Raw genomic sequence first — 17,457 nt, forward strand, 5'->3', positions numbered from 1 at the left:
CAGATCCCCTTTAAAATATGTAGGCCTGCCTGAATTTGTCTTTTACTGTGATCTGCATACAATTGTTCAGACTCTAATACGTTGATAAACATGTGCATTTATTTTCAATAGTTTTTCCTACTGGGAAATCTAAAAAGCTTTATTTTAGACCACAGTACACAAAACCAATCAAGTAACCTAGCTTGTTCCGTGACAAACAGTGCATTCCATACCCAATGTTAATTTTAAAGACTGAACTCTCAGTCCTGTGCTATGACTCAGGCAGGAAAACAAAGAGGGGTCCTTTGAATCAGGACTGTGATGACCTGAGGATGTGATGTAGGTGCCACACTGCAATCTTCTTGTGTAATACAAAGCAGCAAGCAATCTATACGAGGGTAGATTCCTTTCCCATGAAAATATGTTGGATTGAAAAGAGAAGTAGGAAGTATTTAGCTAACGAATCTCAACATTCATGGATGCTCTGGCTTCTGACATAAATTAGCCTGATATTACAGCTCTTGGATGTAACAGAGCAGAACAAAAAAATACAGCTAAGGATCAGGACCTTTGCGTATTTAACCTTATACACAAGTGCCTTGGGTATCCTCTAAAGCATTTCCTGTAGTGGTTGAACACATAATTTCTTTGGCCAAAACCAGTAGTTCTTTTCTGCCCAGTGAGGCTTAAGTGCTCTGCAGGAAGCTACATTTGTACTGTACCAGATTTCTTAAGGAATTTATTATCAATCTTTACGTCTAGATGTAATGTGACAGATGATGGTTTAGAGGAATTAAAATAAGCCACATGAAAACACCTAAAGGGATAACAAAGCCTTTGTATACCAAAAGGCTTGCCTTTGTGTTTTCTCTTCTAATGCCAGGGAAAGACAAAGTAAAATGATCTGCCTCCTGAAAAACAAGTATTCTTACCACTTGCCAGAGAACATCCTTCACTGAAAGTAATATCATCAATGGCAACAGTTTCATCTTGTCTCTGGGTCTCCACCATTCCCCAAAAGATGACCTACAGAGATTAACAGCAAATCAACAAGAAATGTCATTAACCAGCATCACAGAAAACAGAAAAAAACTTGCAACAAATCTCAGTCTAGTTGGTAGAGTTTCTATCAGAAATATGAGAACTCAAATCGTGCATTTAATTTTGGAGGACTACCATCCTTTGTTTATTCACATATCTGTGGCTTGTGAGCTCAGATATATAGTCTAACAATCTGACTCAAGAATAAAGTAGCATTTAACAGGTAGAATATGAAAACCACAATAAAATACATTAAAATCTAAGCGAGGATCACTGCAGCTAAGAAATAGAAATGATATTGTGTTTTATCAAGCCATTATTCCACCAGAGACTGGAAATGTTAATCTTTTCTGATTGTTTTCAAAATTTATCGGACAACTGGAACAAAGTCAGGGCAACAAACACCATTAGTGTCAGAAGCTTTTCATCATGTTTTTAACCAAAACAAACCTTGAGGGGTACTTAGAATCATAGAATAACCAGGTTGGAAGAGACCCACCGGATCATCAAGTCCAACCATTCCTATCAAACACTAAAACATGCCCCTCAGCACCTCGTCCACCCGTCCCTTAAACACCTCCAGGGAAGGTGAATCAACCACCTCCCTGGGTAGCCTGTGCCAGTGCCCAGTGACCCTTTCTGTGAAAGATTTTTTCCTAATGTCCAGCCTAAACCTCCCCTGGTGGAGCTTGAGGCCATTTCCTCTTGTCCTGTCCCCTGTCACTTGGGAAAAGAGGCCATCACCCTCCTCTCTACAACCTCCTTTCAGGTCAACTGTTATTCTGTTCTAATATTACAGAAGTATTTTGATAATTTTTTTCCTAAAGAATTCTATATACAAGATGCTACAAATATTTTACATTTCCATCATAGAGGCCAATTTCAATTTACATTTGTAAATGTAGAGCCTACCACAGTTTCTCTGCAGTGGTGTAATCAATCACAGTCATTGGGAAAACCAAAAAAACCCATATCAATCAAAACAAGCTAAGAAATCACTATTATGAACATCCCTTAAACTATTCCATGTCTTAGGTTGTTATAGCTCGAGGCTTTTCCAGAGTCCTGGAGGCACAATCTACATATAATTATTTAATTTAGTTTAATTTTATTTTTTAATAGACTATATGGTGTTAGCTAAATAATTGCAGAGGATATGGACACCACACAACCAATATGATCTAGTGAAGCCGTTTTATTCAGAGTTCACAACACATTTATACCTCTCTTAGCTGAGGCAAGCCATGGTGTTACAAGCTGATTCGTCAGTTCTCCTTTAGTAGTAAACAATCATTGTTCACATACATTATTATGCTTTCCCATGAGAAGCGGTTATGTGAGCACTCTGGTCCACAAAATAACAAGTCAAGGACTACTGAGGAAAGCTTCCTGTGAGAAATGAGAGGAGTACAAGACAGAGCAACTTTCTAATGATACAGAGAGAAACCTTAAAGACAATGTGTCCTCTACAGTAACTAATTCTTTTGCAAGGCTAACTTTATTCAGGTGCAAAAGCTGGGTTGTGCACGTCTAAATATCCGTGTCCATTTTGATCTAAAAATTCCTCAACAAATAATAAGTTTTCAAACATTGACTTTAGAGTTCAAGGGCAATTTTGCATGTAGTTTAAGAGTTTGTAGTAGAAAACCTGTATGTATGTATCCTATAAATTAACATCAAGAATATGGTATTACACTGTACAAGATGACACAACTCAGCTAAGGGCATGACCACGACGTTACAAGTTTAGGGTTTGGGGTGGGTAGGATTTTGGGGGTTGCTTGTTTATTTCTTTTATTTAAAGAGTTGTTGACCTGCAAAAAAAAAGTGTGGCAAACTGTGACGTCAATTTATCCTAGCATTATATAACCAGAGGGAGGTGTAATGTTAACTGCAGTATTACCAGTTAGAAATCCATGTCTTGTTAATTTATATGTATATATATGTAATTATTTTTAACATAGCAAAGAGAAGCTTAGCCAGTAACCACTTTCTCTGGCAGTTACTCCACAAGGACCACTGTTAGCAGATACATGGATCACTGCATCTTTCCAATGTGGTATTGTTAAGAAATGAAGTCACATTATGTGTTCATACTAGTTAGATCCACTGTAGCACAATGGAAAGAAAGGAGTTTGTTGAAATACAGAAGTTTTGAAGAAATAGGGTTAGTACTGACATAAGTTTCTGTTTGAATGATAGGAATGGTTGGACTCAATGATCCAGTGGGTCTTTTCCAACCTAGTGATTCTATGATTCTATGAAATTATTTCATTATAATGATTTTTGTTCATTTCATGTTGACGCCCTTTTGGAAAGAATAATTGTGTCACACTAATTGTTGATGAAATCACATCACATTCAATAGTAACTTTATGTGACTGAAAAGCAATTCCTGGGAAATTTGTTCATTTGATTTGTTTTAGAAAACAATATTTTGAATTGCTGAATGTTGCTGCAACTATATATATAGTTAATATGTACTTTGATGACATCACCAGTAGAAAGACAAATAGTATATACATATTGACTGTTTCCATGATTGTGTCTGCAGATAACCTTCTAAAGCAATCCAGTGCACTGCTTCATGATTAGAAATCAAAGAAATATTATTTCATATCAAGGATGTAACAAGTATTTGACCTTTTCACAGTGATTTTTCATTGTGAAGTCAGAATCTTGTTATTAATAACTTCATTTATATTATATATTTATATATAGCTTTCAGTAAGGGCTTCAGAGTCAGATTTTATTTTTAAGCGAAACAGTGTAAAGAGGTGCTATCTCACTTAGCAGGCACAATCAGAGGTGGCACGAAGATCGTAACCCTTTGGAGCACACAAAACATTTAACATCTATTGTTTCTTCATAAAAGTTTGTTTACTTGGTCAATATAGTAAAAATCATAGATATAAGAGGCTTGCTTTAAATGTTTGTGTTATCAATGTCTCTACAAAGAGCTCCCTGCTGACTGATGTTGTAGACGTTCAACACATCCTCGTATTATAAAAATGCAGGGAAGTTTCTCAATGTTAAAAGAAAACTGTGCAGCTTCATGATGTTTCCTCTCGTCCTATTGCTTGTTACTTGGGAAAGGAGACTGACAACCACCTCCCTACAAGCTCCTTTCAGGTAGTTGTAGAGAAGGATAAGGTGTCCCCTTAATGATATGGAGAGCTGTAGTGCCAGTGAGGTGAAGGTCTAATATAGACTGGGCTTCCCATAAAAGTGCAGCCTTGGGAACAGATTCCCCATGCAGCAGTGAAGTCCAAAGTAAAACATAGGAATCAAGCATGAAGGCAAAAGAAAACCCCAAGCCTAGAAAGATTTCCCTTAGTGAATGCTGGGAGGTAGAATTTTTTTTCGTAACAGAAATGGCGAAAAGTACTGTAGGAGAGCACACCATTACACAGTTCTTCAAAAATCAGCCAAAGCAGACATCTGACCTTGTTGTGTTTTGAGTAACTAAAGCAGTGGTAATCTTTTTATTTCAGAATTCCTGCAGGTGGAGATTTTTAAAAGCCAAAGCCAAATCCCTTTTCCCATAAAGATAATTAAGACTTTTTTTATTTCTTTTTCAGCAGGAACACAAAAAACTATTAAATAGACAACATCAAAATGGGCAAAGAAAACAAACAGTCCAAATGCACTTGCAAAAATGACAAAAATATTCAAGAACCCTATTTCAAAGAGATTTCTACACCCAAATAAAAGGGGCTTTTTCCCAACATTTTTTCCCATATAGACTCTAATTACCACTAAGAAATCTTATAACTATGAAATATAACTATGAAATGTGAATATAAGATTAAAATATTCAATGAACATAACAATTTCTTAAGAAAACTTGGATGTCATTTCACGATAAGTTTAAGTATTCCTATTTCACACATTTGGAACAGGAAAAAATGTTGCAAAATGTTGCAAAATGTTGCAAAATGCTGCTGCAATAACCGGTGTGGTTACTAGTTATTTCACTAGTGAATGGCTTGATGCTACAGGTACCCCTGTAGGCTATAGACCTTCTCACATCAAAAGAACAAGTGCAAAAGGGCAAGAGAATCACATTCCCTTGTGTAACCAGCATCTTGCAAGATGCCACTTGAGGAAAAATGTGATACAAAAGAAGAAAGTTTGCTTGGCTTCAGTCTCTAGGCTTGGTGAGGTGTGCAGCTACATTTACTTATCCAATTGTAATGATAACTGCAGTAATTCTGACACATACCTCTCTAAACTTGGACTGTGCCCATCATTTCATTTGATAGAGGCCAAAGGATAACAAGGTTAGCAAGCAATAGTATAATTAGGATTTGATCTGGCAATTTAGAGGAAGAAGATGTCATATTCTATTAACTGTTATCAGACTCAATCAAGTTTCTAAACAATATGAAAGGTGGCAAAGTAAATGTAGAAGTAAACCCTTCCAGTACAATCTCACATTGCTATACGTATATCAGGTAAAAGAAAGTTATTGATAAGTAACATCACTGGTACTTGTGTTGAATTAGGTATAGGCATTTTGTAACACACATTCTCATTCAGGGTTAAGTAGGCAAGTATTACTTAAAAAATCCAGATCTTGTTAGATGCTTTAGCATGTTATCTCTGCAAGGCAAGTAATTATGTTATTTATATGGTTTATTAAAAAGAGGTTGTGCTTTCTTGCCTTGAGGTCTTTATGCTGACCAAATTTTCATAGTAACTACTATAGGAAGAAATGCCTCTTATTTTCTTCTCTGTTCCCCACTTTCCCTCCAATATTATGCAAAACATTGAGCATATATCATCCACGATATCGTAGCCCTAGGTTACATTTACTGTGCTAATGTTTTCTGTAAATGCACATGTAAAAACATTGAGACTCATATCCAATGAGACTTATGCTGGTTTTCAGCGGTTTTGAGCAAAATAAAACCGTATACATGTTCTCTGTGACAAAGGCTTAAAGATGCAATGACAATGCACAGCATTTGTCACCTGAGGTGTCCCTATAGAACAGTATTTCTAATGGTACTTCCTATACATATTCCTTGTGGGTTAAACCTTGAGTTTATTGCTACAGTTAGATTGAGGCTTAAGGGAATACTGTACTGAAAATTAAGAACCTCAGTATATCATCCCTGTAAGAATGTTGACAGTTTATGATGTAAGGAGACTGTTTCATTTAAGAAACACGCACAGTTTAAGTAAGATTTTTGCATTATTTTTAACACCAACAGGAGATAAAGACACGCGGTATTTGTTAATGCCGACCATGAGCTTCAAAAACTCTTCTCTCTTCTACCTCATGATAATACTTCCTATTTACTTTTTATTTATTAAAAAAACCCCACCACTTATAAACCGTTTAAACAAGTGCAATTTACAGTCACCTTAATTTACCAACCTTATACTTTTCAGTGCTATTGATTGTGATGGTATTTGTTATCCACTGATTTTGCACTTCTCCTGAATCTTTCCAGACGTTTGTAATAGTATCTTCAGAGTGCTTTTGAAACCCCACCATCAGTGTTCCACTCATTTGACTGACCCAATAATGAAATGTAATCTAGGAAAAAATAGGTCTGATTATTCCAGAGAAGCACTATGACAGAAAATTGTATACAAAGACAATGTATAAAAATACCTGACATATGTGTTCTTCATCAGTTGGAAGGAATACATTGGTCCTTAAAGTTGCAGAAAATGATTGCATTTCAGAGGACAATGAGAGGAAGTAAGCTATTAAAAGGAATTTAAAAAGAAATCTTAGAAGCTTGGAGAAAAGTTATATAAAATAAAACAGTTAAACAGGAAGAGGCACATATCCAGCCGTGAATTAATAAATAAAAGTGAATTAGAAGGTTTTACCCTGAAACATGCATATCATACTTACAGCTGTTGTATGCCAAGATTTTTTTCGTGTTAAATATTGACATAGTATGCTCCATATTCCCACTTAAATGTCAAATAGCGTTCCAAAATTTTTAATGTGCTGATGGTTTGAATATTTAATAAATGCAAAATTTTGGTTCAAAGATAAGACTAACTCAGCAAACTGACCTAAGAACTTAATCTACAATTATTGCGTATTTCATTACTCAACAACGCAATTGTGACCAACAATAGAGATTTATTGCAACAATTCAAGTCGTTAATGAGGTGGTGGAAGATGGGAGAGAAGGCTATGGTGTTCCTCTCTTCCACTGGACATGGGTCTGATTTTTGGCTGTTCAGAAAACTGCTTCATTGCCACAGAGAGGAAGTTGCGTTGTCCCTGTACGCACTCCCAGTATGAAAAGCTGTCCTCAGAATCTACCATTAAGGACACCAATATTTTTCCATTTACCAAACAAATGCAAATTAAAGCTTAGCTTTACTTGAAAGTATAACAGCTCAACAGGAGTCGGTGAAATATGATTGTTGTGATGCTTTTTTACTGATTGTACCTCTTCCTGACAGTATTGTTTCACATCTTCTAAAAGACAGAAGGCATCCTATGTTAGGATATCAAGTACCACTTGTCAAAATTCGGCTCCCCTTGAACATGAAGACTTCAGAGCTGTTACATGCTAAAGGATGCAAGAGGAAAAAAAAGCAAACCAATCAACCAACTAACCTTTAGTTTTTCTTTCTCTCTCTTGTTTACCCTTTCTAAAACTCCAAACAATGTTAGGTAAACTGCTGTCCTCTGACATTACCAGGTAAATGAAAGGAGAAAGATGAAGAAAGGAAAAAAAAACCAAAAAGCAAACCAAAACCATCAAGTAGGACTGAAGAGGAAAAGAATTCCTAAAAATAAAGATCACTACAGAAACTAAATATCAGCAGATATGTAGGCACGTTAAATATTTCTTTTATAAAACTCCCAACTCTAAACTGTCATCCTTGTATGCAATTGGAAATTCACTGATAAAGGACAATGACTAGCTCAGTTCTGGAGCCAGCTGAGTATTCCCCACAGAGAAGCATTTTACATTTTACTACCAGAGCAGCAGCTATGCTCCCCTTAGGTTTTAGGCCTTTCATGACTGCTCAGACAGCACTTTCAGACCCTGCCAAGTGCAAGAATATGATATCTGCCCACAACAGATGGCTTGGTACCTCAGAAGAGCCCTATCCCCGACTCCACAGCCTTTTAACTTCTATAAAATTTTGAATATTTTCTTTTAGTTCCCTAAAGATAAATGTATCTAAGACTCATAAACAAGGTTAGATTTCACCTGCAGCAGGAATTTTCATTCTTACACAGATCAGGCAAAATAATAATTTTAATAATTTATTTGAATAGTGATTTTACATTAAACTTCTGCATAGGTAACAAGTTTCAACTAACAAAAACAGGTTTCTTTGAGGCTTTTCTTTAATGGTTGTCACTGGTCTGTTTAACTGCATTTTCAGTGAAAATAAGAATCATGAGGAGAGACAGAGATAAAAAAAGCTTGCTACGCTCTAGTAAATGATTACATAAATCTTCAGAGGAGTTACATCTACCAAGTGATCTTTGCTCTTCTACTAATGTGTGTGCAATTACTTATACTGATGGCAGGAACTCTTTCCTTTAGTACTCTGCAATGAAACAAACTCCACTCAGTTTTCACAATACAATATATTTTCTAGTCTTTAAGCAGAAATGAACATACTGACTACACAGTCTGCTGAGTCATCATCAGTGGGGAAACCTGAATAGCTGCCATAAGGAGATAAATATGTTGTAGCAATTAAAACCAACAGTCAGAGAAAGAAAGTACAGTTTAGCCATTTTCCAAGTAAAAAAACTGAACTAACCAAACATGCTTATCTCACTTTAGCCATTCAGTTCACAGACCTGAGTACTTGCAGGAAGTTGAATAAGTACGAGTATTCAAGCTTTCTTTCATCTGATCAAAATAACTTAGATTAATATGGCTACCTAACTGTGTAGACCTGGCAGATACAATGGTGACTGAGCACTTAAAACAGTCAATGGTAATATATAGCTGAAGGAACACCTGTAACAAACAGACTTTTGTCTTCCTCTTTAACAAACGCTCGAAGTTGATGCTTCTCAATCTATTGCTGGCTTTGGCTGTGTGCTTAAGTTAAATTTTCCCCTCCTCACAAGTTCTTCACAAGATAAAGGTAAACTTTTTTATTTCATACAGGTAATGCAACATCCTAATGTGGTGTACACTACCCATCAAGCACAAACCCTAGACATTTTAGCTAGAGCATGACTCTATTGCCTAGTTAATTAATAATGATTCTAGCCAAGACTACTATATTTTTATTCCACTGTGTTCTTCTTTTATTTGCTTTTCAATGAGAAAAGCTGTTATTATTCTAAAGTGTTTCACAACTTACATATTTGAAATAAAAATAATAGAAATGAAAAAACTTTGGTAGTTACTCTATTTTTTGTGCTAAAGTTAGTTTAAACCAACATTAATTTAAAAAGAGATTTATTTTCAGAAGTGAAGTACAGTGTATTGGTTGGGGCTGGGAAAGAGTTAAATTTCTTCATAGTAGCTGGTATGGGACTATGTTCTGGATTTGTGCTAGAAACAATGTTGATAGTACAGGGATGTTTTAGTTGTTGATGAGCAGTGCTTACACAGAGTCAAGGGCCTTTTTGCTTGTAACACCAGCATGGGGGGTAGGTATGCACGATAAAATGGGAGGGGACACAGCAAGGCTGGCTGACCTCTGGTGACCAGAAGGGTATTCCACACCACATAACATCATAGTCTGTGATAAAACATGGTTGAAGGGTGGCAGGGGGGCCATTGCATGGAGCATGCCTGAGCCTTTGTCAGTTGGTGGTAAGCAATAGTTTTCACTTGCAATGCTTGTCTTTCTTGGGTTTTATTTTGCTCTCTCTGTTATTTTTTTCTCTTTTCCTTAATTTTTTTAAAAAACATTATTATTTAATTTTAATTATTAAACAGGTTTTTTCTCAACCCATGATTTTGCTACTTTTACCCTTCCAATTCTCTCCCCCATCCCACTAGGCGGGAGTGAGCACACTGCTGTGTGGTGCTTAGTTTCTGGCTGTAGTCGAAGTACAACAGTTCAACACATGGCATGAAGGGTTTCAGAGGACAGATTTGACCAGAGTGTAATAGAAGGAATTTATATCTTTTAAGAGTTGCAGGTCGTGGTATCAGTTCATCTGGTCTTGATATTAGTTTGTCTGATATGTGCCATGCTCTTTTTTTTTGCTGCACATATTAAAGATTGATTTTGGCTTTTCAGGACATGATTTTATGCTACACACAGGCAAAAAAAAGAAGTTGTCAGCACACTTCATGGGTGACGTTTCCTAATTACAGAGCATCATGAAAATCGTGAGTGAAAATCATGAATGTGAGAAGTGAGAATTTGCAGTAAAATATTGGGGGTTTGTTGATGTTTTTTTCCATGAAATTTTTTAAAGTTTTTTACTGTATTCATTTTGCTGATTTCTAAGCTATTTTTCTATGTATACAACTTTAAACTACCAATTCACATTAATAAGTGTATGGAACTTCTACCTCTTTGGTAGCTTACGCAACATGTAGGAGGTGACGCTTCAGAACAGTACAGATTTTCACATCCCCAAATAGTTCAGAAATAAGGTGAAAAACATCTAGGCTAATCAGCCTCACAACAACATTTCAGTCCCACATAAGGTTATACTCCTGTACAGGCTTCAACTCTGCGTCTTTGCCTTCAGGTGTTTGCTTTGAGTGCTACTGCACCTCTGCTTGTGCACAGGAGAGGTGAGAAGGGGTGGGTGGTAAAAAGGGAAAGAGAACAGAAAATATTGAGAAGAGAATAAAACAGTTTAGGGTGATGGCTTCAACTAGCTCAACGTTACTGTGAGATTAAGGGTTCAACAAATTATTTCCCATGTTCCTTGCCTTCTTACAAACAAGCTTTCTAACAGCTTTGGAAAGCAGGAGAAAGCTTACTGCTGCTAAAGATGGTGATGCCAATTAACTGACAAGATATGAAGAAAATCACGTATTACAAAAAGTTGAAGAACAGTTTCAGAAAGCAGGGTTAACATGGCAATTAGACAAGCATAAGGAACATATTTTATCTGAGGACAGGGGCAATGAATTACTTAGTTAAGAGACAGCCTATGATGAAAAGTGGGATCGTAATAAAATTTAGGCAGGAACTGTCTCAGACTATCAAAGCTCTTCCTATCCCCAGATGCAAAACCACCTTCTCTTGCAATGTTTGGAGCAGTAATATTAGTCAGGCATAACACGTGCACAAAGTATGGGCATTTACTAGTTCAAGAAGAGATTAAAATATGTCTCAGAATGGGGGACTCAACACTCATTTCTAAATTTCGCAACCATCGAGACTGAAATTATCACCTGATGTGTCAAAAACAGGTAAAGGTCACTCCTATAGATAAGCACAACTCTTGATGACAGATATTTGTTTCTCTGTGACAACAACATTGCTTTCTGGATTTTTCCTTTTTTTTTTCTGGAATCCATGTTTATTGTAATTAAAATCATTTAAGAACCTGGACAGAAGTGCTCAGAAAAAGTGGCAGAATGCCACTGAACTTCAAGAAATTAGTAAAATTAACCAAATAAAAGAAAAAACATCATGATTTGTATATGCCCATGGCTCCTTCAAAGAACATAAGGTTTCTTACCACTGTCATTCCCATTGTGGTCAGAATACGGTGGTCCCATGCCAGATTGTCCATTTCTTCTTATCCATCCATGTTGTAAATTCAGTTCATGAAGAGCTTTGCATAGATCAGTTTCAAAATCACACTTCTCAATTAAGAAATCTTAATTGAACCAACCAAAAAAAAAAAAATAAAACCTCAAATCTAGAAGCAAAGGAATATGTTTTCACCATCACTTGCTATTTAATTATTACACAGAAACACTCTGAACTGCCTTCTAGAAAAGTAAAAAGCTCCAGAAATTCTAAATCCTGAAAAAAGAGAAAGAGGGAAGTGGAAAAGAGAAAAGAAAGAATGAACCCTGGAAAAAAACAAAAAAAACCCACCAAGACCTTCTCTTGCAAAACTGAGTTCAAACTAGTCCATTTAAATTATATCATTATATCTTACACTTTTCTCTTTACAAATATTTGTGTAGCTACCTACTTGTAGGATACAGTCCAATTTATCATAGCTTATACTCAGCGGCTGTTCTTAAAATGTAATGCAGGTAGTGACTGATAAATTTCAGTATATCCTCTGTTTATCCAGGGTTCATGTATAGAAAAATAAAGACTTAACACCAGGAAAGAACCAAATAGCAATTTATTTATTTTTTTTTTATTCCACTGTTCTTTATTTCACCATTTTTGCAGCCTGCATTTTTTGGCAACTTGGAGTATAAACCCATTCCCAGAAATTCCCCAGGGCCTAATAATAATGGAAAGGCAAGGCTTTCATCATCTGACATACTCCAAAGTTTAACAGTTCTCATTGACTTTATTAAGCTGCTGCATCCAAGCAGAAACCACATCTCTCAGAGAACAGCTGAAAAGAGTCCTTGGAATGACAGTTGTTACCCCATTGGCCTTTCCTCTGACCTTGATCTCTGACAGTGGGGTGGAGACGGACTACTTGTACCCCTTCCATGTTCCCCTGTAAGGAAGCATGGGTCAGAAAAGAGAGAACATGCCTTTCTGTCACAGGACCCAGTTCAATGTACCAAGTCATTCAGGAATTTGAGGTGGGTGTGCAACCAGATAAATAATTGCTTACTGGGAGGAAGGAACAGATTTTTTTTTTCTGCTTTGGTGTCAGGCAGCTGTTTTTCTATTGCATCAAAGCTGAGTGAGAGAGCTTGCATAAGGCTGAAGCTGGAAAGCTCTGTTCCTTGAACCACTTAGTGTAGTGGTGGACGGATTTTTAAAAACAGTCTGATCAGATGCAACTGTGAAGAGCAAGTTTATTGCAACTTCCCTCCCAGGCGGAAAGGTGGATATGTGGGACTGTCTGCAAATTTCATGCACAGTGTGGAAACTTCCAGTTCACTCGTGTTTTCTCTTAAACAGCAGAGGAGTATAGGTTAAGATTCTGCCTTCTAATCAGGATTCTGGCTAGACACAAGAGCTACAATGCCTTCAAGCTCCCTCTGAAATAGGTGCTCATTCCAGGTCCTTGCTGATGCTTTCAGTCAATTCTATAGTATCACAGTTCATGCATCATTTTAAATAAACTTGCAACTGCAGCACTTATAGTCACACCCTGATGTACAATTTCATGGTTTTCATATTCATATCAACTTACTGCAACAATTAATTATAATGCAAAAGAGGGGAAAACAGATATAATTCATACAAGGATTACAGACTCAAGTTAATGTGCAGGTTGGTTGATTCATCAACCAACTTTTTGTTGCTGCACTTATTCCTCAGGTCTTTAAAGGGCTGAAAAGCACGTCAGTGGTTCATCAAAAGCACAGACATTGCTGAGGCATATCTGTTTCACACTACATGAAATGCACCAAATCATGTCCAATATTTTCTCAGGAATTTCTTCATAGCCAAAAAATACAATTCAAAAATCAATACATACAAAATAACAAGAACTGTACCTTTTTAAATTAAATATATATATATCTCCTTCATCATTCACAATTATTATCCAAGGCAGTATTAATTATCACTGAAAATATGACTTGAAAGCAAAGCACTATAAATCTTCTGGAAGATAAATTTATAAAGATAAAGTCATTTCTTAGAGAAGAAAAGACCAGAAAGAAGAAGTGTGTGGGATGTTCTAGGTATTTATTTGCAGACTGTCCTGTGAACAAAACAAATATTTAAAATAAGCTCTGTGGAAAAATTCCAAGTCTCACAGAAACAAACTACAGTTTAAGTTTCTATTTTAAGTCTATATGTACATACTAAAACTTCAGTTTAGGGTACTCTGGGAACTAAATATTTTTAAAAGTAGTTACTTCTCATTCATCCCCTAGTGAATATTTTGCAATAGTAATTCAGAGGTACCAAATGACTGTAGGCTTTATTCTGTTCCTTTTTTCAATGCTGTGGAAAAGCACAAATCAGGCATATATGAAGTTAAAAATGGCAATAGAAATGCATCATCTTAAATTATAACCCTGATATATTTTCAACACAGAAATATCCTTAAATCTGAATACAATTCAGAGAAAACAGTGGGAGCCTGACGTGAACATGAGATTGGGGCACTGAAACCTAAGTGAAAAAATAATTTTGCAATAATCCCAAAATAGAAGAGTGGATGGCAACAGGATGAATTTTGACTGACACCTTCATCTGTACCTTTATGTCAAGGCAGCTAACTTCTCCCCTGCAGTGATCCTGAGCATTATCCAAGCAGCCCCAGCATCCACGGGCTGTCACTCAGAGCCTGGTTCCACATCTTGCTCATCCATATTTTAAATACACAGAGCCTATAGGCTCATTTTTCTAAACTACTCTTTGGATCAACTTTGATTTCTCAACTTTCTAATAAGCTTTTGTCTATAGCTGTATTTACTCAACAAAAAAGTGTAAAAGTCTCCATAAAAATTAATGGAAGAATGCATCTCTTCTTGCGTATTCTGCAATCATAATAGAAAGTGCTGCCTGGAGGAAATTTTCTTTTCTGGCAGAACCAACACCAAGCACAATGAGGACTTCAAGGCTATACAGTTAAATGTAGCATAACCATCACTTGTGCAAATGATAAAAAAAAATGTACTAACTTGAGATGTGTTAGTCACACATCAGGGGATTCCGCTGGAATAATTTCCAGACATTGACATTTCATACATTTCAGTACAGCACAAAAAAAGTTATGAAATGTATTCATATCCAATAGAGTCTTAGCAACTGTCTTATTTTCAGAGGAACAAAAATTAATATCCTAGAGGAGGTTCTAAACTACTGTTCCAAACACATATCTGCATTGTATTTGGATAAAACAGGGAGTCGTATTGGGAGAAGAAAAAGCCCACGTAACTCACAGAATCACAGAATCACAGAATAACCAAGTTGGAAGAGACCCACCGGATCATCGAGTCCAACCATTCCTATCAAACACTAAACCATGCCCCTCAGTGCCTCATCCACCCATGCCTTAAACACCTCCAGGGAAGGGGACTCAACCACCTCCCTGGGCAGCCTGTGCCAGTGCCCAATGACCCTTTCTGTGAAAAATTTTTTCCTAATGTCCTGCTTAAACCTCCCCTGGTGGAGCTTGAGGCCATTCCCTCTTGTCCTGTCCCCCGTCACTTGGGAGAAGAGGCCAGCACCCTCCTCTCTACAACCTCCTTTCAGGTAGTTATAGAGAGCAATGAGGTCTCCCCTCAGCCTCCTCTTCTCCAGGCTAAACAACCCCAGCTCTCTCAGCCACTCCTCGTAAGACCTGCTCTCCAGCCCCCTCACCAGCTTGGTTGCTTTTCTCTGGGATTGCTCCAGAGCCTCAACATCCTTCTTGTGGAGAGGCACCCAGAACTGAACACAGGATTTGAGGTGCGGTCTCACCAGTGCTGAGTACAGAGGGAGAATAACCTCCCTGGACCTGCTGGTCAAGCCGTTTCTGATACAAGCCAAGATGAAATTGGCCTTCTTGGCCACCTGGGCACACTGCTGGCTCATGTTCAGTCGGCTGCCAACCAACACCCCCATGTCTCTCTCCTCCAGGCAGCTTTCTAGACAGACTTCTCCTAGTCTGTAGCACTGCATAGGGTTGTTGTGCTCCACACACAACTCTAAATAAAGGAATCTGGTGTTTTACTGTTCTTTCTCCCAGATTTCATCTGAATGCAATGATCACTAACATGCTCTAATTACACTTTTTAAGTGTGCACAAAAACACACAGGATCATTTAAAGACCATCTGCTTTAAATTTAAACCTAGACCCCTAAAACCCAAGAAAGACAGTAACTTCTTTGCTGTACAGAGAATGGAAGAACTTAAATAAGCCTTTAATTAAAATTAATATTTTTTCATAAATCCAAGCTCTTCTTCACACTCTAGAAAAAAAAAGATCCTCAAAGAGCAGGACTATGTTATGCATTGTATGAAATTATTTGCAGCGTGATTTGGTGTTACAGTATTCTGGAAATACTATAGATCTCTGATGTAAATATACTCAGACAGTAGCAGGTAAAATTCACTCTCATTGCTTACATGTTTCCACCTAGTGAAACAGCAACAAGCATATTCATAGTTTCTGAAGCTGACAATGGATAAGCTAGGACTATCAGTTCATGAATTTGAGAAAATTTTCACCCTTACCTGACTGAAGGAAAAAAAAAGCTGTTGTTGCTTGAGTTATGCATTTTGGATGAAACCTGACTTTCAGCAAAAACTTTTACCATGAATTAAGGAAAAAAGTAATACTTGTTAAATTACCAGTGAATTTTAAGTGGATGAAGAAACACTTGCTTTGCTACTTAATATCCGTATGAAAATTCATGAAAGAGGTGTACTGTACAGAGGCGGAAAATTAAGCAGGAAAAATCAAATCGAAGCAGAAAGAATCTGTCTTAGAAAATCAGATGAAGAAGAGAGTGGGGAAAAAACAAAATAACTCCAGACTATTTTTGTAACAGTAAAAAAATTCAGTTCTCTCTGCTGCAGTGTTCAGTTACCACACTGTATCCCACTTACGATGAAGCCTACTGAGACTTACCTTGTTTCTCATCACTGCTGCCTTCACACTGGTTGGTGAAAATGCACAGATCCCCAGATGTAGAAGAGGAGCCATTATCACGCTGACATTCACTTCCTGTAGATAACTGAATATCTGCCAGAGTAAAGCAACATAAACCACAGAAGCATATAAATATGTTCATGGGCTATGCTACTGTCCAAGCTTTCACATGGAAAAAAGGAAAGTCACTTTAACTGTCTAGTACTGGTCATGAAGCATCTTTGAAAAAGCTATTTTTACACAGAACCTTAATATTCCAAATCTGAAGCTTAAGGGAAATATGGCTTCTGCAAAGCAGTGTCTTTCAAACTGGTGTGTCTTTGGATAATATTTAACTAAATTATAACATTGTTTTATGACTAAAAAAAAATTTGGACCATGCTATGCAAGTCAAGTGTATAACATTAACTTATTGAGTGGATTTATTGCCTGATAGTTTGCAAATATATTAGACAAGGAACTAACAGGGACACAGGGTAGAATTATTAAGTGACAAACATTCATAAAGATCTCTCTTTCCTCAGCGGGAGTTGGCAAATACTTACAAAATTTATGAAGAGTTTGTGCATCGAATTTAGAAAACAGTTGAGAAATTCAAAGTTGATTTTGTATCAAAGAGATTATAAGTGACTTATCTAGGGAAAGAATTTTCAGAGCCTGTAGATGTATGACGCCGAGAGTTGAAAATGGTATCTATCTATTATTGACTTGGGCTACAACTGTAAATAATGACTGCATTACTTTAGAGTCCTTAGTTGTTAATGGAATCATATCTGCAAACACAATTTGCATAAATCCATGAATGGTTTGCCTATTA

At 36.8% G+C, this 17,457-nt stretch overlaps 1 protein-coding gene across 1 annotated transcript in view; it reads right to left on the bottom strand.

The window, feature by feature from the left end:
• The window catches only part of MALRD1 (MAM and LDL receptor class A domain containing 1), a 240,693-nt gene extending 223,911 nt beyond the window's left edge, over window positions 1-16,782 (bottom strand). The window contains exons 1-5 of the mRNA XM_069860437.1: window positions 16,620-16,782; window positions 11,639-11,779; window positions 6,647-6,741; window positions 6,407-6,568; window positions 912-1,005 (exon numbers count right to left, since the gene is read on the bottom strand). Coding sequence (XP_069716538.1) covers window positions 912-1,005; window positions 6,407-6,568; window positions 6,647-6,741; window positions 11,639-11,779; window positions 16,620-16,782 — 655 coding nt within the window. The remainder of the gene's footprint in view (window positions 1-911; window positions 1,006-6,406; window positions 6,569-6,646; window positions 6,742-11,638; window positions 11,780-16,619) is intronic.
• Between the last annotated feature and the right edge of the window lie 675 nt (window positions 16,783-17,457).

The sequence above is a fragment of the Phaenicophaeus curvirostris genome, chromosome 6, assembly GCF_032191515.1.
Source record: "Phaenicophaeus curvirostris isolate KB17595 chromosome 6, BPBGC_Pcur_1.0, whole genome shotgun sequence".
Lineage (NCBI taxonomy): Eukaryota > Metazoa > Chordata > Aves > Cuculiformes > Cuculidae > Phaenicophaeus > Phaenicophaeus curvirostris.